We start from the raw sequence: 27,244 nt of genomic DNA on the forward strand, positions 1-27,244 counted from the left end.
GCACATTTAGGGTTTAAGTCCACATGCCAACACATTGGACCATTGACATATACAGTATTCATCCTAAAGAGAGCAGGGAGCCTCAAAGATGTTGCTAAAACAAGACCCTCCAAACCATTGACATCTCAAGGCACCCTGTGTTGTTAAAAATTATATCAAGAGTGTGCAGACTAAACCCCAGTATATCCCACAGCAGCCTCACAGACATTTATTGTGCCAGATATCACCCAGATAAAACTACAATTATGGAAATTTCTCAAATTTGTGATTAATTCTTCATTGTTTGATACAGGAATGATTGAAAAAATGGGGTGCACATTAAGTCATACTGCAGCTATCTGAACAAATAAATATTATACCCCGAAAGTGGATGAACGAATGGCAAAATGTTTAAAACAGAGTTGCAATGGATGCTATGGACTTACTTTTATTCAACAAAGAGTACAGGACCCTAAAAATAAAAATATAAAATAATACATAATTTTTTAATTAATTAAATATAAATATAAATATTACATTATTTTTTACATTATATAAATAATAATATTTATATTTAAATTAGCAATAATAATAATAATTAATAATATAATAATAATAAATATATAACAATACAATTTAAGCATATAATTAAACAAATATGTTAATTATAATTCTATAGAAAATAATTACATATTTTTAAATGACTAAATATAAATATAATTATTATATTTTTGTATTTATGTAAATATAAATAACATTAAATATTTTAATACAATTAAATAATAATAATAATAATTATTATTATTATTTAAATAATATGAAATATTAAAAAATATAAAATAATAAAACTCATTATTATTATTTTTATTATTATTATATGACATATTAAAAATATAAAATAATAAAACTCATTATTATTATTATTATTATTATTAAAATAATATGAAATATAAAAAATCTAATATTAAAACTAATTATTATTATTATTATTATTATTATTATTATTAAAATAATATGAAATATTAAAAAATATCAAATAATAAAACTAATTGTTATTATTATTATTAAAATAATATCAAATATTAAAAAATATCAAATAATAAAACTAATTATTATTATTAAAATAATATGATATATGAAAAAAATTTAAATAATAAAACTAATAATAATTATTATTATTAAAATAATATGAAATATGAAAAAATATCAAATAATAAAACTAATTATTATTATTATTATTATTATTATTATTATTATTATTAAAATAATATGATATATAAAAAATATCAAATAATAAAACTAATAATTATTATTATTATTAACATAATATGAAATATTAAAAAATATCAAATCAGATGAATGTGACTGTTTGTGATTTAAATAATATTGGCGTGACCTATGAGGAATGGAAAAAATGACAAAAGAAATGTTGGGTGATGGGTTGCACAAATATCAGCACTATTGGATTTCAACTAAATAATCCAACGATCAGATACATGACATGTGTAGACAGCTGAATCTGTCTGCATTTAACCCTGAAACTGAAATCGTAGATAAAAGATTAATGTCTGAGATTACTAGCACTCAGCCCGCTATTTCTAAGGAAGCCTTTTTTAATTTTAGGTAGGCCCAATCCACCCAGGCAGATCAGATTCATGGGTGGAGGGGCTTATTGTCTCTTAATTATTTTTTCTTGTATACTCTTATTTGGGCTTGTGTGAACCAGATGCTCCGCCCCGACCCCCAGGAGCCGGTCTTATTTAAAGGGGGGCCCGTGCCTTGCCTCTCCGTCCCAGTGGAAGCATCAGTCTTGTGATAACAACTTGGTGAGTCCAACGAAAGTCTGGTATCGCGAGCAACAGGGCATTCAAAATCTTATTAGATTGAACTTTGAATTTGGATTTTGGAGTTTTGTTTGAGATGTTTTACGCTTGAGATTATAAAGATGTTAGTGTGGTTAGATTATTAGAAAAGATAGAAGACAAAACTAAGTGTGAAATGGATTGCAAGTAGTTTATTTAGCACTGTGTTTTTCATTTACTATTCAAGCATCAGTAAAGTATGGGACAGGCGAAGCAGGCGAATATCTGTTTGGTTTAGTGTGTTTTTAGATTATATGAAAGTATAGCCATTGGTTCAACTAAAACACCATACTAATATTGTTACTGTAAACTTTTTGGGGAGGAGATAATGATAGAATAACTTCAGAGTGAGAGTCTCACAGCAAGTGGCCTGATTAGAGTTAATGTTTTTCATTTGATATTGAAGCATCATAGTGCAATATGGCATGAATGGAGTGAAGCTGTAAAGCAGCTGTGATGCAATGTGACGACAGCTGCAAACAGAGCGTGCTAAGAAAGTGTGAGAGAGGTGGAGCTTTAAATAGAGTGTTTGTCCTTCGGTTAAACTATAGCCTTTCTCTGGAATTACAGACTGGAAGTCTTGAGCTGCCTGGACACAAGAGATTCAGTTTCAGTTACCCTACAGGGGCAAGAGGAGAGAAATAGACAAAGAGAAGGAACACGTGTCACTCTGAGAGCTTCTGGCTTTCCAAAACCAAAATTAATGTATTTATTATTTAGCAATTATACTAAATTGTCAATTCTACTATGACAATTTATATCACATTGCATCACTCAAAATAGTGTAATATATCATTATTAGCTTATGCTTATTAGTGTAAATGTAAATACATGTTAATTTCTTCCATCATGCATAAGGTGATGCATAAATTAAGCTACAAATGTCAAAAGTGGATGTTTCAGTGTAGTATAGGTGCGCCACGCTTATTAGAAACTATAAGTAATTACGTATTATTACATGTAAAGGTCCTTCCTTAAAACAGCTAGTAATGTAAAATCTATGTTTCAGTATGCATGATATAGTGTACCATCAGTGTAGTATAGTGCACTATGCTTATTAGTAACTATTAATATTTCTAATGTCGTAGAAGTGTGTTTGCTGACTCACTGACTGTGTGTCGTTTCCTCCACAGACCAACCAGAACACCAACCATGTGCGACGACGAGGAGACTACCGCCCTTGTGTGCGACAACGGCTCTGGGTTGGTCAAGGCTGGATTTGCCGGAGATGACGCTCCCCGTGCTGTCTTCCCTTCCATTGTTGGAAGGCCCCGTCACCAGGTGCGAACACATCTGCTGAACAATCAAACAGCCATTATAGAGGAAATCCTCTCCTGTATGTCAGCTGTTCATGTCCAGGACATTCACTAACCTGGTTGTCTCTCCATCAGGGTGTGATGGTCGGTATGGGTCAAAAAGACAGCTACGTAGGTGATGAGGCTCAGAGCAAGAGAGGTATCCTGACTCTGAAGTACCCCATTGAGCACGGCATCATCACTAACTGGGACGACATGGAGAAGGTGTGATTTCATGGGCTCATTCTGAACAGTACTGATTCAAACTGCCATGGGATTAACATGATTGTTGGTGTCCTACAGATCTGGCACCACACCTTCTACAATGAGCTGCGTGTGGCCCCTGAGGAGCACCCCACCCTGCTCACTGAGGCCCCTCTCAACCCCAAGGCCAACAGGGAGAAGATGACACAGGTACTGATGATGTCATCACCACCACACTCCACCCAAGAGTCCTCATAGAGTCTTTATAGTCTGATCAACTCGTCTTATTTCCTCTTGCAGATCATGTTTGAGACCTTCAACGTCCCTGCCATGTATGTGGCCATCCAGGCTGTGCTGTCCCTGTACGCCTCCGGTCGTACCACTGGTGAGTTATCATCATCAATATTCTTGAACAGGATGTAAAGTTAAGCTGAGCCCTAGCTCTATATGAATGCTCTGTTATCTGAGAGACAGCATAAATGATTGATGCATTGTTTAGGATTTGCAGAAAGCTCTGACTGTCAGGTGTGAACGAACCATTTGTTGTCACGACTGTTGTTACTTTACAACATGACATCTGCTCGTGAGTGATTTCTGTTCGACTAAGCTCAAGGTACTCTCTGCAGGTATCGTGCTGGACGCTGGCGACGGTGTGACCCACAACGTCCCCGTCTATGAGGGTTATGCTCTGCCCCATGCCATCATGCGTCTGGACTTGGCTGGTCGCGATCTGACTGACTATCTCATGAAGATCCTGACTGAGAGAGGCTACTCTTTCGTTACAACTGGTGAGTGACTTAGACCAGGGCTGAGGGGATGTGGGCATTTAAAGGACTAGTTCACCAAAAATGATAATTCTCTTATCATTTACTCACCCTTATATCATCTCAAACTTGTATGATTTTCTTTCTTCTGCGGAACACAAATGAAGATATGAGGTGTTTTTGTCTATACAATGCAAGTGAATGGGTACCAGAACTTTGAAGCTCATAAAGCACATAAAGGCAGCATAAAAGTAATCTATATGATTACCATCCTGTAGCGATATGATAGGTATTTTACTCTAATTTCTCCTCCCTGCCCAGTAGGTGGTGATATGCACAATGAATGTGCATCTTCAAAAACAAAGGGAGAAGAATGTGAAAGGGAAAGTGGAGATTTATAGTAAAAAATGGCTTAAATATCGATCTGTTTCTCACCCACATCTATCATATTGCTTCTGAAGACATGGATTAAACCACTGGAGTCTTATGGATTACTTTTATGCTGCCTTTATGTACTTTCAGGAGCTTCAAAATTCTGGTCACCATTCACTTGCATTATATGGACCTACTTGAGCAGTTTATTTATAATGTTTATTGTAAAGAACCAACTCAAACAAGCGATTCATTTGCGAGCATCTCCATTCGTCTTCATGAAATAACGACTTACTGAGTAACAATAACCACCACACTCGATAACTTCTACCTCATTCCACACTAAATAGTTCCAAACAAAAAACATTCGGGGCTAGAACCCCTCAGAACTGGACTACACCATAAACTACATACAACATATTAACCAAAACAAATATTTTTCAATTCTTTAGTTGTTAAATGAACAGTTTGAGTCTCACCAGTGTAGGGTGTTATCTGATTACAAAGTAATTAGTTACTGTAATCGAATTACTTTTAAATTCAAGAAGTAGTGTAACACATAACAATTTACATTACAAATGATTGCAATCAGAATGCAGTTACTGACTTTCAATTAAGTTAATTACATAGATACATAGGTTGTACACATTTCTAAAATAATAGTATTTGACAGAATACATTTAAATCATGAATTATGCTTATATGTGCATCTGTTTGTGTTTCTGTGACAACAAATATGAACATGGAGGATTTGCAAATGAATTGCTTGTTTGAGTTGAAAGTGTGTAACAAGGTTAAGGTTGGGAAAGGAGGAGGCGGGAACCGGCTGAACAGTCAAAATAATATTTAATGAAACAAAAAGACACAAAACACACGGCAGCTGCGTGTGGCTCTCTCTCTCTCTCGGACTGCCACATTCTGCTGCACTTATCCCTCTCCTAGGCCTCCCCTTCTGGCCCCGCCTGCCGGCAGGCTTTTCTCCGCCTCTCTATGGTTGGAGAGGGGGATGAAGGGAGGGAAAAACAGAACAAAAAAAAAAGAGGAGAGGGAAAGGGCAAGGCGGAGCGACAGTGAGAGAGAGAGAGGAGAGAGAAAAAAACTTGATCGCCGGTTCCCAGACACACGAGCTGATTAGCTCCTCAGCTGATTAGCCTGGTCCTCTCTCACTCCTCCACCCTCTGGCGGACGACAGCCGATCCTCCCCGGGTGGACCAGAGCCAGTCCGCCGACCCCTGGTGGATGGAATGCCCCTCCGCATTTTGGCGGCCGGTATGGAACTCCTCCGCTCCTGGCAGCGGCTCCACCGCTCCAGGTGGCCAACAGCGAGCCCCTCCTCTCCTCACAGACGGCGGCCGATCCTCCGCGTCCAGGCGGCCGGCAGCAACTCCTCCATCCCCCGGCGGATGGCTGCGGCTGCTCCTTTGGGTGGATGGCAGTGGCGAGGACTCCACGACAGCACATCCCTCCTCCTTTCTGGGCTTCAGCACCAATGTAACAGGGTTAAGGATGGGAAAGGAGGAGGCGGGAACCGGCTGAACGGTCAAATAATTATTTAATGAAACAAAAAGACACACAACACAAACGTATACACAGCAGCTGCGTGTGGCTCTCTCTCTCTCTCTCTCTATAACTGCCGCATTCAGCTGCACTTATCCCTCTCCTCAGCTGATTAGCCCAATTGGGGGCTGGGAATTAAAATCATGAAAACCGATAACTCTGGAGTTTGTGAGTCGTTTCGACCAAGTCATTCAAAGAAACGGTTCATAGTTCATTGGTAAATTCGAGTCACGTTGTGCGTTTGTTTTTGGGACAACGCGATAGAAAGACGTGCTGTATTTATTTTATGTTGTGGTACCTTGGATTTTTACCTAATTAAATTCCATCTGCAAGCTCACAACTCGTGTAAATGTGGTTTATTTTTCCGTGCCGCTGTTGATTCAGCGGCTTCATATTCTCTGAACTTGTCTCTCCTCAGCTGAACGTGAGATCGTGCGTGACATCAAGGAGAAGCTCTGCTACGTGGCTCTGGACTTCGAGAACGAGATGGCCACCGCTGCCTCCTCCTCTTCCCTGGAGAAGAGCTACGAGCTGCCCGACGGTCAGGTCATCACCATCGGTAACGAGCGTTTCCGCTGCCCCGAGACTCTCTTCCAGCCTTCCTTCATTGGTGAGTTTCATTGAGATAGAAGATCCCCAACTTGTGTTTTTGATATTAGATACACACCTTTTGATCCTCAAAATCTTGTCGCACCTCAGGTATGGAGTCTGCCGGTATCCATGAGACTGCCTACAACAGCATCATGAAGTGCGACATTGACATCCGCAAGGATCTGTACGCCAACAACGTCTTGTCCGGTGGTACCACCATGTACCCTGGTATTGCTGACCGTATGCAGAAGGAGATCACTGCCCTGGCCCCCAGCACCATGAAGATCAAGGTGAGGAACATGGACACTGTGATACAAAAGCATACAGTCCCAGATAGCAGCAAGATGTGGGCCAAATCTAGCTTACTTTTGGCACTTCTGGTTTGGCTCTGGCATTGAGATTTTAACACTTAGACACATTTAGACAAACTTTAGAGACAACACCATTACAATTCCAAAAGCAAGAAATGCAATCTGTTCTCAACATCTCAGACTGGCTGCAGCTGTTGTTGTTGAAGAAAGCATGTTCATATTTCTCCTGCCTCTCTCTAGATCATTGCTCCTCCTGAGCGTAAGTACTCTGTCTGGATCGGTGGCTCCATCCTGGCTTCCCTGTCCACCTTCCAGCAGATGTGGATCACCAAGCAGGAGTACGATGAGGCTGGTCCATCCATTGTCCACAGGAAGTGCTTCTAAACCAACACCAATCTCTCAGTCTCTGCCGTACATTTGTACTGTCTCTTTTACTGTATATACATGTATTGTTGTAATAAAAACAGATAACTGGTAACAAATAACAGTCAGTTGTGTGGTAATTTGCCTGTTTAACCCATAATGCATTACTTTATATAATCTTGCACAAAACAAACTAACATTTAATTTTTGGTGAATATTTACCTGATGTTGAAAATGAAGGCTGCTTATAAGCATTAGAACTGCTGTGGTAAGGTACAGTGATGGTATTACCATGGTACTTTGATCTACAGTGGGGTCCATGTTAAATCCTTTGGACAGATGGTAAGATTTCCTTGATGCTCTTAGGAACAGCTCATACGGGGGTAAATATAGTTTTTTGCCCATGCCATCTCAAGCGCTTGGAAGACATTCTCAGATTTATTTTTTCAATTCAACTTTTCACTCAAATTATGTTGACAATACAAATGAGAAAGGAATTCAAAATAGAAGCATTTTCACTGTATACTGTGGTACTGAATGATTTCATATGCCTGTACCATGGTATTTACATTGTACTTCAAGGTATGAAGTACTCAAAGGGATAGTTCACCCAAAAATGTAAATTATCTCATTATTTATTCACCCTCATGCCATCCCAGATGTGTGTCTTTCTTTCTTCTGCAGAACACAAATGAAGATTTTTAGAAGAATATTTCAGCTCTGTAGGTCCATACAATGAAAGTGAATGGTGACCGGAACTTTGAGGTTCAAAAAAGCAAATAAAGGCAGCATAAAGGTAATCCATACGACTTGATGATCATATCACTTCTGAAGACATGGATTAAACCACTGGAGTCATATGGATTACTTTTATGCTGCTTTATGTGCTTTTTGAGCTTCAAAGTTCTGGTCACCATTCACTTGCATTGTATGGACCTTCAGAGCTGAAATATTCTTCTAAAGATCTTCATTTGTGTTCTGCAGATGAAAGAAAGTCATACACATCTGGGATGGCATGAGGATGAGTAAATGATGATTTTGGTGAACTATCCCTTCACTTTCTCTGGTGTTTTCAAAGGTGTTTTTTGTCATTTGGTGCCACCCAAATCACAAAGAATTATTAGATTAGATAGCTAGGTCAAAATATGAGTGTCATGATTCATATCCCACGTTGTAACCTTTTTTTTTTTTTTTTTTTTTACAAAAAATCTTCCTTTTAAATAAAGCATGGCGGCATGTAACACAAGACAAAAAATATGGCATAATTCAGAACCAATATATATTGTAATGGATGCCCAAATATAATATTAATAAATGTTTGGCTGCATTTAGAGTAGACATAAAGCATAATCATATTTTTCTCCAAAAATTACTGTAAACATGTGCTCCCTCTTTAAACTATTTCCGTGTTGATGCACAATATTTTACGCTTTTATACCTAGTGTTTTTGCTTTTTTAAATGCACATTATTTAAGTCTGTACACTTATATTTTTTTCATGTATTTGTTTATAAAAAAAAACTGTAAAATAATAATAATAATAATAATAATAAAATAAAGAGCGGTGGATTAAGACAGTAAAGTAGCAGATGCCAAATTTGCTGTCACGCTCTCAGCAGCTGTAATAGAAACCCCCTCACAGCTGTGGTAATTCATTTTTATAAACTAATTCCAGGGTAATATAACACGAAGTATAATGTTTTAAATTTACACTCAATATTTTAAAAAATGTATAATATAAAAAAAGTTGCGAGATTTACGCTGATAAATAAGGCGGAACTGCGTCATCACAGTCCGTAAAAAAGGTCTATGACGCAACAGAAGAGGAGAGTGAGAGAGGACGGGGCATATGAGACGGAAACATCACGTGACTCATCCTGAGCCTATCGGAGTGCAGGAAACGCGTGACGTAGGCAGAGCGAAATTTGAACGTGTTTTTTCCAGCTGCCGTTGTAAAGACGCACAGGCATAAACACTGGATTTACTTGCGATATTTACATATTTACACTTTAAAAGACGGTTATTATGATACAAACATGAAGTTTAATCGCAACAGAGCCTGCATATGAAATGTTAGACATGTTTGGTGACTTTAATCGGGTGTTTTTTATTGAACTCTGTGAGGCGGAAGTGAGGAGAATATAATAACACGTTGTTTATGCGCATATTTTACACTATTTTGGCCGGTGTCTCTTCATATTTAGAATTTTGAGTAGTTTAAAAGGATTTTAAGAGGCAATAATGAAGGTTTTAGAGAGAAATGTGGTTCGTCTCGCGGTCGTTCAGCATCTTCGGTCCGTTTATGGAATAAAAATAAAAAACTGGAATAAAAACAGGAACAAACAGACATCAGTGAACACGGTGAGTTCATAAAACAGCTTAAAATATGTGATTAAATATGTGATTAATGGTGGATGTAAGAGATTTAAGATGCAAGTAAGCACTGTTGGGTGTAATGCATTACTTTAACTGTAATTCATTTAAATTTTCGTTGAAAAAAGTAAAGTAAGGGATTACTCTTAATTTGTCAGTACTTTAATTGCATTTACTTCTGATGTAATTGTGTTAAATACTCTAGACTCTAGAACAATTCTATATAAAACTAGTGAATTTAAAATCGAAATTTAACGTCTAATGTTAAAATATATATTTTCTAATTTAACGCTGCCCCTTTAAATTCGTTGGCCAGTTCATGAATAATTAATTTGATTTTATATAATTTATTTGAAAGAATTAAAAGAACAGTTTCATCCTTGTATTTTTCATCTGGTTGAGGTTGATCAGGGTTTTAAAAAGTAATTAGTAATAAGTAATGCAATTACTTTTCAGACAGAGTAGAAGTTTCAGACACTGTAGAAGATGTAATTAGTAGTTTGTAATTAATTACTTTTTTTAGAGTAACTTACCCAACACTGCTAGTGAGTTGCCTGACTAGACCGCAGTATAATAACACAATAAACAGTAATAATAGGTTAGTAAGTTAGTTTCACAGTTGCATCCATTTATCTCTTAAGAAATGTAGTTAGAACAGATTTACAGACATGAAAACACATTTATTTATGTTTTAATTAAAGATACAACCATTAGGGGGGTCCTGGGTATCTCAGTGAGTACTGAAGCTGACTATCACACCTGGAGTCATGAGTTCGAATCCAGGGCGTGCTGAGTGACTCCAGCCAGGTCTCCTAAGCAACCAAATTGACCCGGTTGCTAGGGAGGGTAGAGTCACATGGGGTAACCTCCTCGTGGTCGCTATAATGTGGTTCTCGCTCCCGGTGGGGCGCGTGGTGAGTTGTGCGTGGATGCCGCGGAGAATAGCATGAGCCTCCACATGCGCTAGGTCTCCACGGTAACGCACTCAACAAGCCACGTGATAAGATGCGCGGATTGACGGTCTCAGACGCGGAGGCAACTGAGATTCATCCTCCACCACCCGGATTGAGGCGAGTCACTACGCCACCACGAGGACTTAGAGCGCATTGGGAATTGGGCATTCCAAATTGGAGAGAAAATAAACAAAGATACAACCATCAGTCATTAACTACAGATGTGCACAGACAATAATATTGACTATAAATCATAAAAACAACAAACCCTGTATACTATACAGGACTTGCTGTTTTATGTAAAATCATGGAATGAAATGTGATTAAATCTGTAATGTTTTCATTTTTATTTGTGCCTTGAATTAAGTCTAATCGACTTGTTCATAATTTTCTTCATGAAGTGTTACAGGAATGCAGGTGACTCCTCGAACTGTGATTACCTGAACAGGTCTCAAACAGACTTGAGCTCTACACTGTAAAAACAGAATAATTATGTAAAAAATGTAAACAACTTTACAGAACGTCCTGTACATTTTACAGTTTAAAACTGTTGTAATTTACATGACCATGCTGGCACTGTAAAAAACTTTTCTATTAAATTTACAGTAAAAAAAAAAAAACTTCATAAATGTGATACAGTATTAACCTTCTGAAACTGTAAAAATCAGCTTTTCACTTTATAATGTATTGTTAATAACCATAACAATTACAGAAGAGCACATGATGACATGATGTTCATCAATAGTGGCTCTTCCAGGAGCAATAATCAATAAACATGTGGAGACAGTGTTCAGTGTCACTTACACAAACACTAAACACCATCATGTGAAATAATGCAATAAACATTAACTATAAACTACATTAAATATAAAACAGAACACCCCAATGTACATAACTGATGAAACAAAACTATTCCCATAAAATATAATGAAATGCGATGGGTCATGCAGGGAATTGTGGGAACGCTCGGTTATTGTTTTTACTGTAATTTTAACAATAATTTACTGTAAAAAGTGCATGTACTCCCTTGTTAAACAATGTAAATTTTTACCATTAATTATACAGGAAAATCATACTTTTTACATCTAAAAAAAAATTACGTTTTACAACATTTTATTGTAAAAACTACTGTATTGTCTTTAAAAAAATATATATATATATATATATTACGGTTAATACTCGTTAATCAATTAACGTGTTTTTTCCTGTAACATTTTTACACCCTTTTACCGTTAAAATTACAGAAATTTTTATTTACAGTGTGTGGCTATGAAATTATAATGTGCTCCTGTAAAGACATGTTTGAATCAAGCTGATTTGAAAGAAGTGTATAACAATGTTATAACAATATTTTTGCTGCCATTCTAGGTGAGGGTGTTTGGGGTTGCACTAGAAAGTCTGCCACACTGTCATGTGCTGGACTATGGAGACATACCCTGGTAAGACCCACAGTCTGAAATTACTGCTCTAATAAATGACTTACAGAAGCCTGTTTGTGTGTAAAAGATTGCATACTAATTAATGTCTTCGTGGACTGTCAGACTGTTATTTTGTGTGCAGACTTTGTTATAAAACTGTTCAATTGGTAAATCAGTCCTGAGCAACAAAAAATTCCGGTTTATTTATAAGTGAAACAAAACAAGCCCTTTATTAACTAACTGGGCAAAAGGGAAAGGAGGCGGCGAGAACCGGACAAGCATCAAAGTAGTATTTGATGAGAAATTAAACAAAAACACACGAACATAAACACATACAGGGCAGCTGCCTGTAGCTCTCTCTCTCCCGAACTGCCGCCTCCGGCGTCATCATGGCCCGGCCCCGCCCTCCTCCTTGCCACACTCTTCCCTCCTTTCCTTCAGGCCGGGGAGCCCCCGGCATGATGTACATACAGGTCTTCCCCACCTTCTCGGACCTGGGAGGTAGAGAAGGGGAGGGAAAAACGACAAAAAAAGAGAGGGAAAGGCCAACATGGAGCAACAGTGGGAGAGAGAGGGAAAAAAAAACGTACCGGTTCTCTGATACGCCGTAGCCTGGTCCTCGGTCACTCCTCCACCCTGTGGATGACAGCCACTCCTCCCCGGGTGGATCGGAGGCAGTCCTCCGGCCCCTGGCGGACGGAATGCCCCGCCACGTTTTGGTGGATGGTAGGGGTCTCCTCCGCCCCTGGCAGTGGTTCTCTCCTGGCCTCTCCAGGTCTCTGTCTAACCATTAGACGACCAGTTAGAGGAACGTTGATGATCTGAAATACTCAAAACAGCCCGTCTGGCACCAACAATCATCCATGCGATTATCTAATCAGCCAATCGTGTGGCAACAATGCAATGTATAAAATAACGCAGATACGGGTCAGGAGCTTCAGTTAATGGTCACATCAACCATCAGAATGGGGAAAAAATGTGATCTCAGTGATTTGGACCGTGGCATGATTGTTGGTGCCAGACGGGCTGGTTTGAGTCTATAGAATTTACTCAGAATGGTGCCAAAAACAAAAAACATCCAGTGAGTGGCAGTTCTGTGGACAGAAACACCTTGTTGATGAGAGAGGTCAACAGAGAATGGCCAGACTGGTTTGAACTGATAAAGTCTACAGTAACTCAGATAACCACTCTGTACAATTGTGGTAAGAAGAATATAATCTCAGAATGCTGTTCTGAGATGCGGGTTGGTGCTGTTTTGGTGGAACGAGGTGGAACTACACAATATTAACAGATGGTTTTAATGTTGTGGCTGATCGGTATATATATATATATATATATATGTTTTATAAAAAAAATTTAGTTAATGTGTCTGTGAACTCTTCCAGCTTTATAGTAGATGTTTGTACAAGCCTCATGGAGCATTTGGACACAGAGGGCCTCTTCAGAAAATCAGGCTCTGTTGTTCGGGTCAAGACCCTCAGGGTGAGTGATGACTTGAGTTTTATTTACTGGAGAGACTTTGACTGGTGGCATTATTTAACAATGGCTGTATTGTTGTGACCCTGAAGGGCAAACTGGACCAGGGTGAGGACTGTCTGGACACTGCTCTGCCGCTGGACATCGCTGGACTTCTGAAACAGTTTTTCAGGGAGCTTCCCGAGCCGGTTCTGACCGTAGATCTGCACAGCGCTTTCCTGAAGTCCCAGGAGCTGCCCACCGAAGAGGAGAGGACCTCAACCACGGTTCTGCTGTCCTGTGTGCTGCCCGACAGGAACCTAAACACGCTGCGGTATTTCTGCAGTTTCCTGAAGAACGTCTCTCAACGGTACGATGTGTCACAAATCTGTTGTTATGCTAATTAACGGCTCAGCAGTTTCTTTTCAGAAGTTGTTTAGCTGCTTGTTTGTGGTTTAACATATGTAAAGTTTGTGTAAAGTGTGTGTATTGCTCATTCAATCTGTGTGTATTGCTTATTCCTTTCAGCTGTGCTGAGAATAAGATGGACAGCAGTAATCTCTCTGTCATCTTTGCACCGAATCTCTTTCACTGTGGTGACGTCACAGAGAAACTGAGCAGCAGCACAGAGAAGAGACTCAAGCATCAGACTGCAGCTGTGCAGTGTCTCATAGACAACGCACAACACTTAGGTACACATCATATTGCTGTTGCTGTTTTATAAAAGCACTATGAGCTACTTGAGACCATGTGTTAAGGCCGAAGTATACGAAGGATCGCTCCGCACACAGTGTGTGTGACGCAAATTGCATCATCAGCACAGCCGTGCGTTGCCTAGATTTTCTTGACTCGCGCATGCGGTCCTTAGCTGTGCACATCGTCTGTGCATGCGCTGGCCATTGACTGTACTAAAAGAGTGTCACAAAGCAGTTGTAGTGCGCATGCGTCGAAAGCGTTCCTATTAGTTCACGGTCAGAAAAGTATACTTTCGCCCGGGCGCGATCCGATCCGGAACGTGGAAAAATGAAGTATACCCAGGCCTTTACGGTGGATTTCACCACAGTAAAGGTGGTTTTGCATTGTAAAATCACAGTATCTTACAGTTTAAGCATTAAAAGAGAACCCATGAGAAGCTGATGACTTGTGGTTGTTTGTAGGTGTGGTTCCTCAGTTCCTGATGGAGAAGGTTCCAGCCATGTTGGGTTGTGATTTTGGGATCTTCTCACCATCTACAGTGTCTCTAGAGGAGAGCAGTACTCACTCTGACATGAAGAAAAGCAACAGACGCAGTTTAGGAGGTGAGAAATGCATTATAGCAATATTCTCAAAGGGAAGCAAGGTTTATAACCACATCAAGCTCTAGAATAAATCACTGGTTTGAGGTGAAACCGATATGGTTTATAATGGTTTCTAGTGAGACTCTCAGTTGAGTGGGTTTGTCTTGTATTCCAGACGTGGTAAATGGAGCTCTGAATAAGTTTAAAACTAGTAGAACACCAACACGTACTCCTCAGTCTGATGGAGCAGGTGGGTAAATGTTCACATCTGTAAATGCATGCACTGGAATCACATTAAAACTGCTGGAGGACATCTTGAGATCATTTCTTTGTTATTGATTTTAAGATGGCTTTCTGTAGGCACGCTGCTTTGCTGCATCACTTAAATAGTTCTTGGTCTCTTTGCTTGTCCTTGTTATTTTTATGTAAAAGCATGGATCCATTTTTCTGTATATTAGAGTTTTAAATAAATGGCCTTGACATTTTCTTTATTTTAAATGAGTTTTTTGCTTTGAAGTTGCTTCTGTTTTGCTTAAACTTCCTGTTGCTTGTTGAACGTCTAGCCTGACCACTTGCAATTGTCTTACAATAATAATTCATGTATTTCTATCATCAGTCAAGTAAATGGAGCCATCAATATGTCTGGTGCTTAACGAGTAGCTTGGATCTGTTTGTCCAGTGTTCTCCACAGCGACTCCAATCATCATGACTCCAAACACGAAGCGTAAACTTCCTGTGGAGTCGGCACAGACTCACGGGTTCTCCAAGAAACGTAGATCCATCAAGAAGAACCTCGGCCTGGAGCTGCTCCCAAACACTCTGTTTGGAGGAACATCTACACCAGGATCAGGTGAGTCACGTGTCAGTTTGGAGCTTCAAGACGGCTCATGTGCTTTCAGGAAAGATACTTGGTGTACGAGACCTCACAGGAGGTTCATCTGTGGCAGATGATGGTCATATCTTTGTGTTGTTGTTATGTTTTCTCAGCACATAGTGCAGGAGGGGTTCTGGAATCGTCTCACAACGGTTTTCTGTTTTCTGTGGGCAGAAACTCTCGTCTGTCCAGCAGTTCAGCGAGGAGAAAGAGCAAACGACTGCAAGATCAGAGTGTGAGCAGGTACAACAATCACTCACTGACACACTCATGTTAAAGGAATATTCCGGGTTCAATACAAGTTCAGCTCAATCGACAGCATTTGTGGAATAATGTTGATTACCACAAAAATGTATTTAAACTCGTTCCTCCTTTTCTTTACAATGGAAGTCAGTGGGGGTCAATAATCTGTAAACATTAAAATACTCACTGTTTCAAAAGTATAGACACAAGTATTTGCCCCCTTCCTGATTTCTTCTATTTTTGTGTATTTTTCATACTACATTTATTTAGATCTTCGGATGAGATATAACATAAAACAAAGGCAGCCTGAGTAAACACAAAATACAGTTTTCAAATATATATATATATATATATTATTATTTTTTTGAAGCAAAAAAGTTATCCAACACCCATATCACCCATGTGAAAAACTAACTGCCCCCTTAAACTTAATAGCTGGTTGTGCCAACTTTAGCAGCAACAACTGCAACCAAACGCTTCCGATAACTGGAGATCAGTCTTTCACAACGCTGTGGGGGAATTCTGTCCCACTCTTCTTTGCAGAACTGCTTTAGTTCAGACACATTGGAGAGTTTTCGAGCATGAACTGCCCGTTTAAGGTCCTGCCACAGCATCTCAATCGGGTTCAAGTCAGGACTTTGACTAGGCCACTCCAAAACTTTAATTTAGCTTCTTTTGAGCCATTCAGAGGTGGACTTACTCCTATGCTATTGAGCATTGTCTTGCTGTGTAATCCAGTTGCGCTTGAGCTTCAACTCACGGACTGATGACCGGACGTTCTCCTTTAGGATTTTCTGGTAGAGAGCAGAATTCATGTTTCTCTCAATTATTGCAAGTCACCCTGAAGAAGCAAAGCATCCCCACACCATCACACTACCACCACCATGCTTGACCGTAGGTATGATGTTCTTTTTGTGGAATTCTTTGTTTGATTTACTCCAGATGTAACGGGACATCTGTCTCCCAAACAGCCCACAGAACATTCTCCCAAAAGCTTTGAGGATCATCAAGGTGTGTTTTGGCAAAATTCAGACAAGCCTTAATGTTCTTCAGGGTTAGCAGTGGTTTTCGCCTCGCCACTCTTCCACGGATGGCATTTTTGGCCAGTGTCTTTCTGATAGTGGAGTCATGAACAGTGACCTTACTGTTGCGAGAGAGGTCTGCAGTTCCTTGGATGTTGTCCCTGGCTTTTTTGTGACTTCCTGTATGAGTCATCGCTGTGCTCTTGGAGGACTTTTGGAAGGTCGGCCACTTCTGGGAAGGTTCACTACTGTGTCAAGTTTTCTCCATTTGGAGATAATGGCTCTCATTGTGGTTCTTTGGAGTCCCAGAGCCTTTGAAATAGCTTTGTAACCCTTCCCAGACTGATGAATTTCAATCATTCCTCATCATTTCTGGAATTACTTTTGACCTCGGCATGGTGTGCTACTGGGTGAGATCTTTTAGCCAACTTCATGCAGCTGAAAAAGTTGAATTTAGGTGTTGATTTGATTGAACAGGGCTGGCAGTAATCAGGTCTGGGTGTGTCTAATCCAGCTCAACCTCATTATGAATGCAGTTTCATAGATTTGGGGATTTAGTATATAAATAACATTATCGTTTAAAATCTGTATTTTGTGTTTACTCAGATTGCCTTCGTTTATGTTCGATTTTGTTTGAATTTTTGAAACAATTTAATATGAGATCCACAAAAACAGAAGAAATCAGCGGGGGCATATACTTTTTCACAGCACTGTATAATATAATGTATTAAATATAATGCAAAATAAAACAAGGAATTATAATAATTATGTTTAAAAAAAAATGAAAACAAACCAAAAATGTCACATTAAATCTAATTGCACCTAGGGGTTATCAGTTTGTCTTCAGTTTGACACTTGACATTTTAATAAAGAGAATATTCTGTTAGCATATACTTGATTGAAAGTATTTTTATAAAAGTGTTTTCTTTTCTCCCCAATCTGGAATGCCCAATTCCCAATGCGCTCTAAGTCCTCGTGGTGGTGTAGTGACTCACCTCAATCCGGGTGGTGGAGGACGAATCTCAGTTGCCTCCGCGTCTGAGACCGTCAATCCACGCATCTTATCACGTGACTTGTTGAGCGCGTTACCACGGAGACGTAGCGCGTGTGGAGGCTTCACGCTATTCTCAACGGCATCCACGCACAACTCACCACACGCCTCATTGAGAGCGAGAACCACATTATAGCGACCACGAGGAGGTTACCTCATGTGACTCTACCCTCCCTAGCAACCGGGCCAATTTGGTTGCTTAGGACACCTGGCTGGAGTCACTCAGCACACCCTGGATTCAAACTCGCGACTCCAGGTGTGACAGTCAGCGTCAATACTCGCTGAGCTACCCAGACCCCCCCAAAGCTTTTTTAATAAGCCTTTTAAACTGTTTTTGTCAGCAAAAACTAGGCAAAGTGATATTACTGGGAAGAGGAAAGTTCAATTAATAGTGACGGTGAGCAGAAAGCTTACATATAGCCAGTTATGACAGAGATCCTGATAAAAGGTGAAATGATCAGGATAGGTATCGTCTGTAAAAATCCTGATCGGAACATCACTATTTGTCTTAAGCATTTCATGCTATCTTGTGTTTATTTACACGTGTAAAAGAGAAAGAATCGAGCGCTGAGATGAGAAAAGTACAAGCACATAACTGTGTGATTTGAGCCGGGTGAAGAGGAGTGTTGATGTTTTTATGTGTTGTTCTGATACTGCAGCCCCATATTACGCAACATATTTTACGGAGGGACAAATAAAATGACAATGTGAACGGACTGTCCCTATTTTTAATTCAAGAGTTTAATATAGGATTACAGACTCGCTATAATGCCACCTGTTCTAATGTGGTTTACCAGGTATTCCTTCTAATAATCCCAGATACAGATGAGACGACTACTCCATTTCAACAACGTTTCCTGATGTTTCTCACGATTGCAATTATGTGAAATTAAAATGACCGTAAACTGACATCTGGGACGTGAAAGGTACACAGTTTGTGATCTACACAATGGCCTGTGTGGAAACGGCTCATTGGCAGATTTATTTTGCACAAGACAGTGTTTTTATTGGTTTTTAAGGATGACGTCATCACGCACATCATCTTAACGGTAAAAGGCCATTTGAATGGAAACAGCAAATTTTGCAAACTTTTTTATTTTTACGCATTTCCACTTTGTGGATAACAGAACAGCGCAAAAAGTGGATTGACACAAGGCCTTAAAGTTTCTTTTGTTTATTTACGTGGTACTCGTCTTGGTGGTGGGATCTCCCTATTTGTTAATGTACTTCTTCTGTCTTGATTGATTTCAGAGTTGAATCAGGGAAAGCAGGCTGTTTCTCTCCCAGAGTCCATAAGAAAGAACCCGTGAGAAAATCTCTGCGTCTGCGCTTCAGTCTGGGCAAATCCAGCCGAGAGTCTGTAAGTTCAGATACATCATCATCTCAGTCCGCCTCCACCAGAGACGCCAATCCAACCGCTTGACAACCAATCAGTTCTGTCTAATTGCTTCTGTAATGTCATCACGGATGAATAATGTTGCACTTTTACTTCAGAGGAGTTTAAGAAATAATGTAAACAGAATTTTGGACTTTTCAAAAGCAACGTTTTGTTACATTCTGTTGACTAATCCTAAATATCATGTGAACACTCCTTCAGTTTTGTCTCCATCTAGTGGCAGTTTAATGTAGGTACATGCTGCTATTAATGATGGAGAGTCAGTTAGTGGATAATATTTAAGTTAAATATTGTGTACATATTACACAAGTCTTATATACATGTTATAATAAGTGGTTTTCAGGTATTCTTTTCATAGTCTTTGTTTTGAGGGTTATAAAAGTACAGAAAAGCCAGAGGAATATTAGGATATTGATTTAGATGTTTCATGTGAGGATAAACAGACTTGTGCTGCTACTGGAAATGGTGCTTTCAGATGTTTTAGGGATCAAGAAAAGATCCTTTTATGCTTGTTAAAAATCACTAAGATAATATATATGTGTGATGTATTGTGATGTATGTGTCTAACGCTTTTTATGTGTTCTCAATGGCTTAATGTTGCACATATTGCACAATGTTGTAACATTGTGATTTTTGCAGAGCAGATATCTATATTTTTATCTAATAAGCTGATATATTACTAAACATTTTTGGGATAAAAAAACTGTATTGAGAACAAACAAACAGTAATATTATAACAGTTTACGTTTTTATTTTCATAATTAAAAATGTATATTTGTAGTGTTGGGTCATTCCTTGCCATTACTGACCTGGTCATTATATTATGCATGTATATATGCTCGGAAATAAAAAAAAGATTATTGACCAGAAGCTCTTTTACTGGCGGTATTTATTTCAGTAAAGGGTTATAACAGCTGCTCTCATAATTCAATACAACAGACATGAATCAGACAATAACAAAAGCAGGTGCCTCTATTTCAACAGAACATCATTACACATTCACAACTGGGGCCAAAGGGGTCAGAGGTCATAGGGTGGCGCCTAGCAACACAAGAGAGCTGCACCGGTTTTAACTTCACCACAGAGTCTGCATTTAGTCCGGCTGTTTTAAACAAGAGTCCCTCAAAAGGTCAGTGTCTTTATTCACATGCATTTGAGTTTCATGCTTCAAACTACCCTACAAGTTTCGCTTAAAGACCCCGTGAAATCAAAATTAAAGTTTTGCTTCTTTTAATCCATATCTTTTAGCTTTAAGGCCATCTACGGTATATGCTAGTGTACTTATAAACATTGACAAAATTAGTTTTCAGAAGATATAAGCATTTAAAATCTGCAGTGTCTCTCTTCCGGCTTGAAAGACTTTTTGAAAAACAGCCAATAGGCTTTAGTTTACATCACAGCCCCTGGCAAAGCAACACATTGTACTGCATTAATTGGGGCGGGACTTGATGAACAGTTAGTCAAGCCCCGCCCCAACTTCATGTTTCAGTAGGAAATACTGTACGTCAACAGGCTAAAGAAAATCGCATTTTTCAAGGCACTTCAGGGGGACTTTAAGGCAACATGTGGAATAGCTATTGTACATAAAGGAATATTCCGCTCCCTACATTTTTAAAAGTTAAGCACTTATAATGGAAGTCTATGGTACAAACGGTAGCCCCACACACTTCCATTATGAACTCATAATTGTTTATCCTTGTAAAGCCTGACATATGAAAGAATTGTCAAAAAATTCGAATTTTTTAGTACCATTAGACAAACTATAAAAAGGTCATTATCCTCCTGATTTTTTATTTTGGAGCACGCAAGTGCGTGCGAGTCTAGCAGGCTTTCTGATATTTACAGGAGGTTACAAACTTGCGCTACTCAATCATTTTTGACTCAGGAAAAACCCTGAAAAGAACGGGATGACTCCCAAACAAGTCAAGAAAGTGAAGAGGAGGGGTCTGGGTAGCTCAGCGAGTATTGACGCTGACTATCACACCTGGAGTTCACGAGTTCAAATCCAGGACGTGCTGAGTGACTCCAGCCAGGTCTCCTAAGCAACCAAATTGGCCCGGTTGCTAGGGAGGGTAGAGTCGCATGGGGTAACCTCCGCGAGGTCGTTATAATGTGGTTCTCGCTCTCGGTGTGGCGCGTAGTGAGTTGTGCGTGGATGCCGCTGAGAATAGTGTGAAGCCTCCACACGCACTATGTCTCTGTGGTAACGCACTCAACAAGCCACGTGATAAGATGCGCGGAGATTTGTCCTCCACCACCCGGATTGAGGCGAGTCACTACGCCACCACGAGGACTTAGAGCGCATTGGGAATTGGGCATTCCAAATTGGGGAGGAAAAGGGAGAACTCATTTTGTAAGTCGCTTTGGATAAATGAATAAATGTAATGTTAATGTAAACGCATTAATTCTGTCATATTTTTTAATAAGTGTTTATATTTAATATTTATTATCTGCAAGAAGTGTTTACATAATTTTTGATATTTTCTGCATGTTTATTTTTTTATTTAATTTTTTTTACTTTATTTTCTTTGTTGCATTGCTTTGTGAAGATCATGAGTTTCTAATCACTTTGGTCCACAACATATCAGACTGAAATGTGGCATAATGTGAAATTTAGCATTATGGGATGTGAGTTTTACTTGGGCTATTGTCAAGTTCCAAATAAAGAGAAAGTCCTTATTTAGCGATGGGTTAGCAACATGCATTTTTAAAAGACACAATGGCTTCAAAATCCCCAATTGTGGTCTGACTATGTGTAATTATGTTCTTGAACAAAACGTGAAAGTCTCTTCAAGTCATTTTCACCACAGATATTATTTTACTCGTAATTCGAAAATCCTATAGGAAAAATTCCTAAGGGAACCCATGGCGAATTAGCCTTCCGGATCATGGCCTGAACAGCTCTTATCACTTATCGTTCTTTGGCATTTTGTGTTTTCTTTGACATAATTGCCTTTTATTTTGTCCATGTTTGTTTCACAGGCTCCAAGTTTATCAGTAAATCTGAGGATAACCTTCTGACCCCACAGTGTGATTCTACAGACCACAGGAGCTTGTGGAGTGGAGACACTCCTGATGTAGCTCCGACCTTCACTACAGATTTATTCTCGGGCACACCCATGAGCGTATGCCGCTCTGAGCCCATCATCGTTGTGAGCAAAACCCTCTGTTATGCCTCGAACGATAGCAGTGGCTCGGATTCATTCAACGAGGAGCGATCTCACTCTGGGCCGAATCTACTGAAAATTAAACGCGTTTTCGGCGAGTCTGGCAGTGATCTTCACAGCATCATTAACTACCAGAGCGAAAATCCAAAGGACAAACCACAAGACAACCTTGGTGCAACATCTGAAGCGGTTTCTTCTGAGGTGACCACAGAAACCTCACCCAAATCAATGGAAAGTTCTAGCAAATGCATTGTGGATGATCACAATATGACGTTTGGGCAGCTTGAGATGATTCCTTTGTCGCCTCTACACATAGACAGCACGCTGTTTGATACTGAACCCAGAGAGCTGGCGGAGATCACCCACAACAGCTCTCTTTGTCTTGAAAATAAAAGACTATTCGAGGCTACAGCTCGTTCTGGAGACTGCAGTCAACTTATCGATGCTTTAGACATCCAAAGTCCTGTGGCCTTCAGACCGGACACGTCCATCAGGGTTCAATCGACCCCATACGTGACAAGAACGCAAACAAAAGTAAATACGCCTCTGCCGAGTGAACTCAAAGCGTCTAAATTGGGCGATTGTCCTCCAAATCGAGAAGATCTGCCGCAGAACTCTCCTAATACCGTTGAAATGCGCCGATTGAAAGTTGCCGACCAGATTCAACTTTTCAACATGTTGACACTCCAATCACCCAAAGCCAAAGTGGTCCGATCTCCTCTGAAGTTCCAGCGTACGCCCGTTCGCCAGTCTGTGAGGAGGTTAAACTCTTTGCTTGGAGACAGGAAAGATGTTAGGATGGGCTGGTGTGCCAGTCAAAGCACCGCCATGCCAAAGGCCATGAATTTAGAGAGTGGTTTGTGCAATCGACATATTCAAACCACATCCTCAAAACCCAAACCTCCAGTTCCTTCCAAAAAACACTGCACTGTCAAACATGCCATACTAGAAGACGTCACCAATAAGGTACCAAAGGCAAATGCGCTCTCAGCCAATAAGAATGCTCCAACTGAATATCCCAAGTCTGTCTGTCTTGAACTAGCAGAAAAAGATTCAAGTCGCTATAGAGGTTCACCCAAAAACCCGCTTTCAGAAGGAAGACTTTTGTCAGCGATGAAACCCATCGACCTGTAAGACTGCAGCATCTGAAATCTGGAAAAATGTCTTGTACAGATCACCATAACTTTAAATAATTTCTTCTGCGGATGCTTTCGTAATTTGCATCTCTTGTATTCAAGGGTCTTTATTTATTTCTCTAGAGTGAGCTTTGATTGTTTAAGAGATACGGAGCCCCGTCTGCAGTCGTTTACGTACCCTTGCAATTCCTTTATCCATTCAATACGAAAATTAACCATGATTTTGTAGTAAAACCAAAGCAACTACTTCATTTACCACAGTTTTACCACTGTTAAACTATGGTATTTATTGTAAAACCATAGTAACCACAATTTACCATGTTTTTACTACAGTAAATGGATTATTGTTTTTAAAAGAATGGTTCTTACCACAGAAATAGTTACTACAGTCATGGTTACTGCAGTTTTACTATATGCAAACCATGGTTAATTTTCATATGGCCATGTTTTTTTTAATGGTATTTGTACTACAAATTTAAGTTGGTGTTACTGTAGTAAAACTGTAGTAACCATGTTTTGTGGCAGAATTATAATTTTTTTTTACCATGGTTTTGGTTTTCCTGTATATTATAACTTTTATCATGATTGTTATGGTTAAAATATGGTTACTGTGGTACAACATGGTACATTTTGTGGTTATGGTTTTACTACAAAATACCATAGTTGAGTTTAGTTACTTAGTAAAATCATGGTTAATTTCCTTAAGTGATGGATAATAGAGGTCGACCGATAGTGGATTTTGCCAATGCGATAACTAAGGTGTTGGGAAATGCTGATAACTGATTAATCGGCTGATAGTTTTTAAAATATATTTATAAAATGTAAAAAAACAAAAAACAGTTCTTTCTTTATTATGGCGGGCAAAGACAAAGAGTCCAAAATGAATACAATCTCAGATGCACTTTATTGTTCAACCAAAATCCCAATAATAACCAGAAAAAAACGACTTTTAAGAATAAACAAGCCCGAAACACACCAGGGACTCTTATTTTGAAAAGACTGAATCATGAAAAAACAATCGGCTACTATTGACATAGATTTTTACCGATAACCGATTGTTCCAAAAAGCAACTATCGGCACCGATTAATCAGTAAAACCGATATATCGGTCTACCTTTAATGGAGGTAGTAGCTTTTTTTACCAATTAATTTGTAAAACCTATATATTGGTTTTACCAATTAATCATGCTGATAGTTGTTTTTTTACCGGTTAATCTGTAAAACCGATATATCGGTCTACCTCTAATGGAGGTAGCTGTTTATATTTTTTAACAGATTATTCAGTGCCGATAGTTGCTTTTTTACCGATTAATCGTAAAACCGATATATCGGTCTACCTCTAATGTAGGTAGTTGCTTTTTTACCGATTAATCGGCGCCGATAGTTGCTTTTTTGGAAATATCAGTTATCGGCAAAAATTCATACCGATAGTTGCCGATAGTTTTTTTGTATAATCCTCCGTGATCCTCTCTGGCCTCTAGAGGTGAAATAAAAACAGTCACCGATAGACAATATTCATCCATATTTTTATTCTCACTTCAATGTAATTTGGTCATTTTGGTTAGATACGTGTTTTTCGGGCTTGTTCATTCTTCCACATTATGCTTAAAATCTTCATTTTTTCTGGTTATTATTGGGATTTTGGTTTCACAATAAACAGCATCTGGGATTGTATTAATTTTGTACTCTTGTAGGTTCTATGTCTGTGCCCATCGTAGTAAGGAAAGGCTAAGAAAGTTTTTTAACATTCTATAAATTGATTTTAAAAACTATCGCCCGATTAATCGGTCATCTGCCTTTTCCACCCCCTTAGTTAACGTATCGGCAAAATCCACTATCAGTCGGCCTCTAACGGATAAAGCTATTGGAAGGGAACTCAAAATAATTGGAAGGTAACGCCAAACTATATGTAAAGGTAATCAAATTATTCTTCTAGGGGCTCCGTAAAGAGGTGACTGTTCTGATATTTTATTTTAGGAAACAGCTTGATCATTCCATCAATTATGTTTTGGATTTCATGGTCGCTGTGGTTTAGCTCAAGTCAAATGATCGAGCACCAAAGACCTTCTGCTTTCTGAAATCCATAATAACGGCACCTCTTATTGAAATATACTCAACGATAAATGTTGTTTGAATCTCTAGCCGTTTTGATTTGAATGTGAAAAGACGAGTCAGTGAAAGTGTGAAGTGTGTAATCCATATAAGAATAGTTCATGGCTGTATTAAGAGTGTATATGGATGTCTGTACGTTAGATTGGAAAAGGTTGGTTATTTTTGGGGAAGTGTCTTATTTACCTTTTTATTTATATTTTATGCAAAACTTCTTGTTAAGGCCTTAAAAAAGACCACATTCTCGTGGAAATGTATGAAGATGTCAGAGTATTATAGTCGTATTTCATATCTTCAATGCTGTCATTATTTTCAGTAATTTGTGAACACATGTTTCTCAATTTGTTACTGGATTTGAAGTTGCCAAACTAAAACTTCAGTGTTAAATCTCTGTTTTGCAGTTCATTTCTTCACCACCTGGTGGCGCACTTTGCTTCGGTATAAAAGAAGTTTATTGGTCTTTCCTTACATCACATTATTGAATGGATACAATGTGTTGTTTGACTGTCACAATAGACAAGTGATTTGTAGCAGATTTGTAACCACAGACAGCATGTTTATTAACACATTAAAGTCCCTGAAAGTGAAAAGTGTTGGGCTTTTACACAATATACAGTAAAATGACAGTAAAGCAGAGATAACCTGAGCTAAATGTAATCCAGGGATGAGTTTGATCTTAGCGTGCATTGATTTGCATAAAATCATGATCTGCCAGATCAAGTTATTAGGTTGACAGAATGGTGACAAAGTGTACTTTTACACAATTAAACTAGGCCTATTTAATGCACACTGGTCATAAGGAGAAACTGCTTTAAAAATGACCTTTGACCCCAAACTTAAGTAGTTTGAAATCATGCCCATTTTTATTCGATATTTCGGTATCAATAATATAAATGAATATCTGAAATAAAATCTCGTCTTTGCACCTTATAGGGTTAATCACAGCTTATTAGACTGGCAGGACTTAAATCTGATCTGGTCTTAGTCCAGTGCCCTGTAGCCTAAAAGGAGAGCGCAGAAAACAAATAAAATATATATATATTTTTTTATGCAAATTAAATGTGCATGTAAATTAAAAGAGCAAATCAAAGGAAAACTGCAAATGTGACAAAAACTCACAATTTAACTTCATGTCTTAATGTAGACTCTGTAAATATCTTTAAGATATCTATTATAGTCTTAACCTGAAGTGACAGGAATTCACTCACACATTCCCAATTAATGTCTCTGGCTGCTGTCAATTACTTCATGGCAGGGGCGTAGATCCCAAGGGGGATGGGGGGGAGGTAACCCCCTCAAATATCAAAACAAGCAAGTACAATGGAAACATGGGTAAATGCTTCACACTGCAACAATGTTCAAGCCAAATCTACGCCCTTGCTTAATGGTAATTCAATTATTATTGAAGGAATAATTCACGGAACAAATTAAACTTCTGTCATTATTTACTCAACCGCATTATGTCGTTTCAAA

At 38.8% G+C, this 27,244-nt stretch overlaps 2 protein-coding genes across 4 annotated transcripts; both read left to right on the plus strand.

Moving 5' to 3' along the window:
• The first annotated feature begins 1,726 nt into the window (after nucleotides 1-1,726).
• LOC127455229 (actin, alpha skeletal muscle) lies at nucleotides 1,727-7,420 on the plus strand. The gene is made up of 9 exons (XM_051722937.1): nucleotides 1,727-1,805; nucleotides 2,975-3,122; nucleotides 3,233-3,361; nucleotides 3,440-3,550; nucleotides 3,641-3,725; nucleotides 3,967-4,128; nucleotides 6,452-6,643; nucleotides 6,733-6,914; nucleotides 7,176-7,420. The coding sequence occupies exons 2-9, from the start codon at nucleotides 2,994-2,996 to the stop codon at nucleotides 7,317-7,319; spliced, it is 1,134 nt and encodes a 377-aa protein (XP_051578897.1). The 5' UTR covers nucleotides 1,727-1,805; nucleotides 2,975-2,993; the 3' UTR covers nucleotides 7,320-7,420.
• A 1,760-nt stretch (nucleotides 7,421-9,180) lies between these two features.
• LOC127455171 (rho GTPase-activating protein 11A-like) lies at nucleotides 9,181-26,158 on the plus strand. 3 transcript variants are annotated; one of them, XM_051722821.1, is made up of 12 exons: nucleotides 9,181-9,658; nucleotides 11,992-12,062; nucleotides 13,427-13,523; nucleotides 13,610-13,866; nucleotides 14,025-14,188; nucleotides 14,654-14,794; nucleotides 14,949-15,023; nucleotides 15,453-15,623; nucleotides 15,761-15,890; nucleotides 19,215-19,323; nucleotides 20,326-20,488; nucleotides 22,342-26,158. In XM_051722821.1, exons 1-12 carry the CDS (start codon nucleotides 9,539-9,541, stop codon nucleotides 23,658-23,660), a joined length of 2,817 nt encoding a protein of 938 aa, XP_051578781.1. In that variant the 5' UTR covers nucleotides 9,181-9,538; the 3' UTR covers nucleotides 23,661-26,158. The 3 variants fall into 3 exon arrangements, with proteins under 3 accessions (XP_051578781.1, XP_051578783.1, XP_051578782.1); XM_051722822.1 differs by having other exon boundaries at nucleotides 9,183-9,658; nucleotides 20,344-20,488; XM_051722823.1 differs by lacking the exon at nucleotides 14,949-15,023.
• The last annotated feature ends 1,086 nt before the right edge of the window (nucleotides 26,159-27,244 follow it).

The sequence above is a fragment of the Myxocyprinus asiaticus genome, chromosome 17 (assembly GCF_019703515.2).
Source record: "Myxocyprinus asiaticus isolate MX2 ecotype Aquarium Trade chromosome 17, UBuf_Myxa_2, whole genome shotgun sequence".
NCBI lineage: Eukaryota > Metazoa > Chordata > Actinopteri > Cypriniformes > Catostomidae > Myxocyprinus > Myxocyprinus asiaticus.

Coding starts and splice junctions, on each gene's coding strand:
- LOC127455229 (XM_051722937.1), top strand. CDS start 2,994: ATGTGCGACGACGAGGAGACTACCGCCCTTGTGTGCGACAACGGCTCT. Junction 3,551..3,640: donor ACAGGGAGAAGATGACACAG/GTACTGATGATG, acceptor TTCCTCTTGCAG/ATCATGTTTGAGACCTTCAA. Junction 6,915..7,175: donor CCAGCACCATGAAGATCAAG/GTGAGGAACATG, acceptor GCCTCTCTCTAG/ATCATTGCTCCTCCTGAGCG.
- LOC127455171 (XM_051722821.1), top strand. CDS start 9,539: ATGAAGGTTTTAGAGAGAAATGTGGTTCGTCTCGCGGTCGTTCAGCAT. Junction 9,659..11,991: donor AACAGACATCAGTGAACACG/GTGAGTTCATAA, acceptor CTGCCATTCTAG/GTGAGGGTGTTTGGGGTTGC. Junction 15,624..15,760: donor AACATCTACACCAGGATCAG/GTGAGTCACGTG, acceptor ATGTTTTCTCAG/CACATAGTGCAGGAGGGGTT.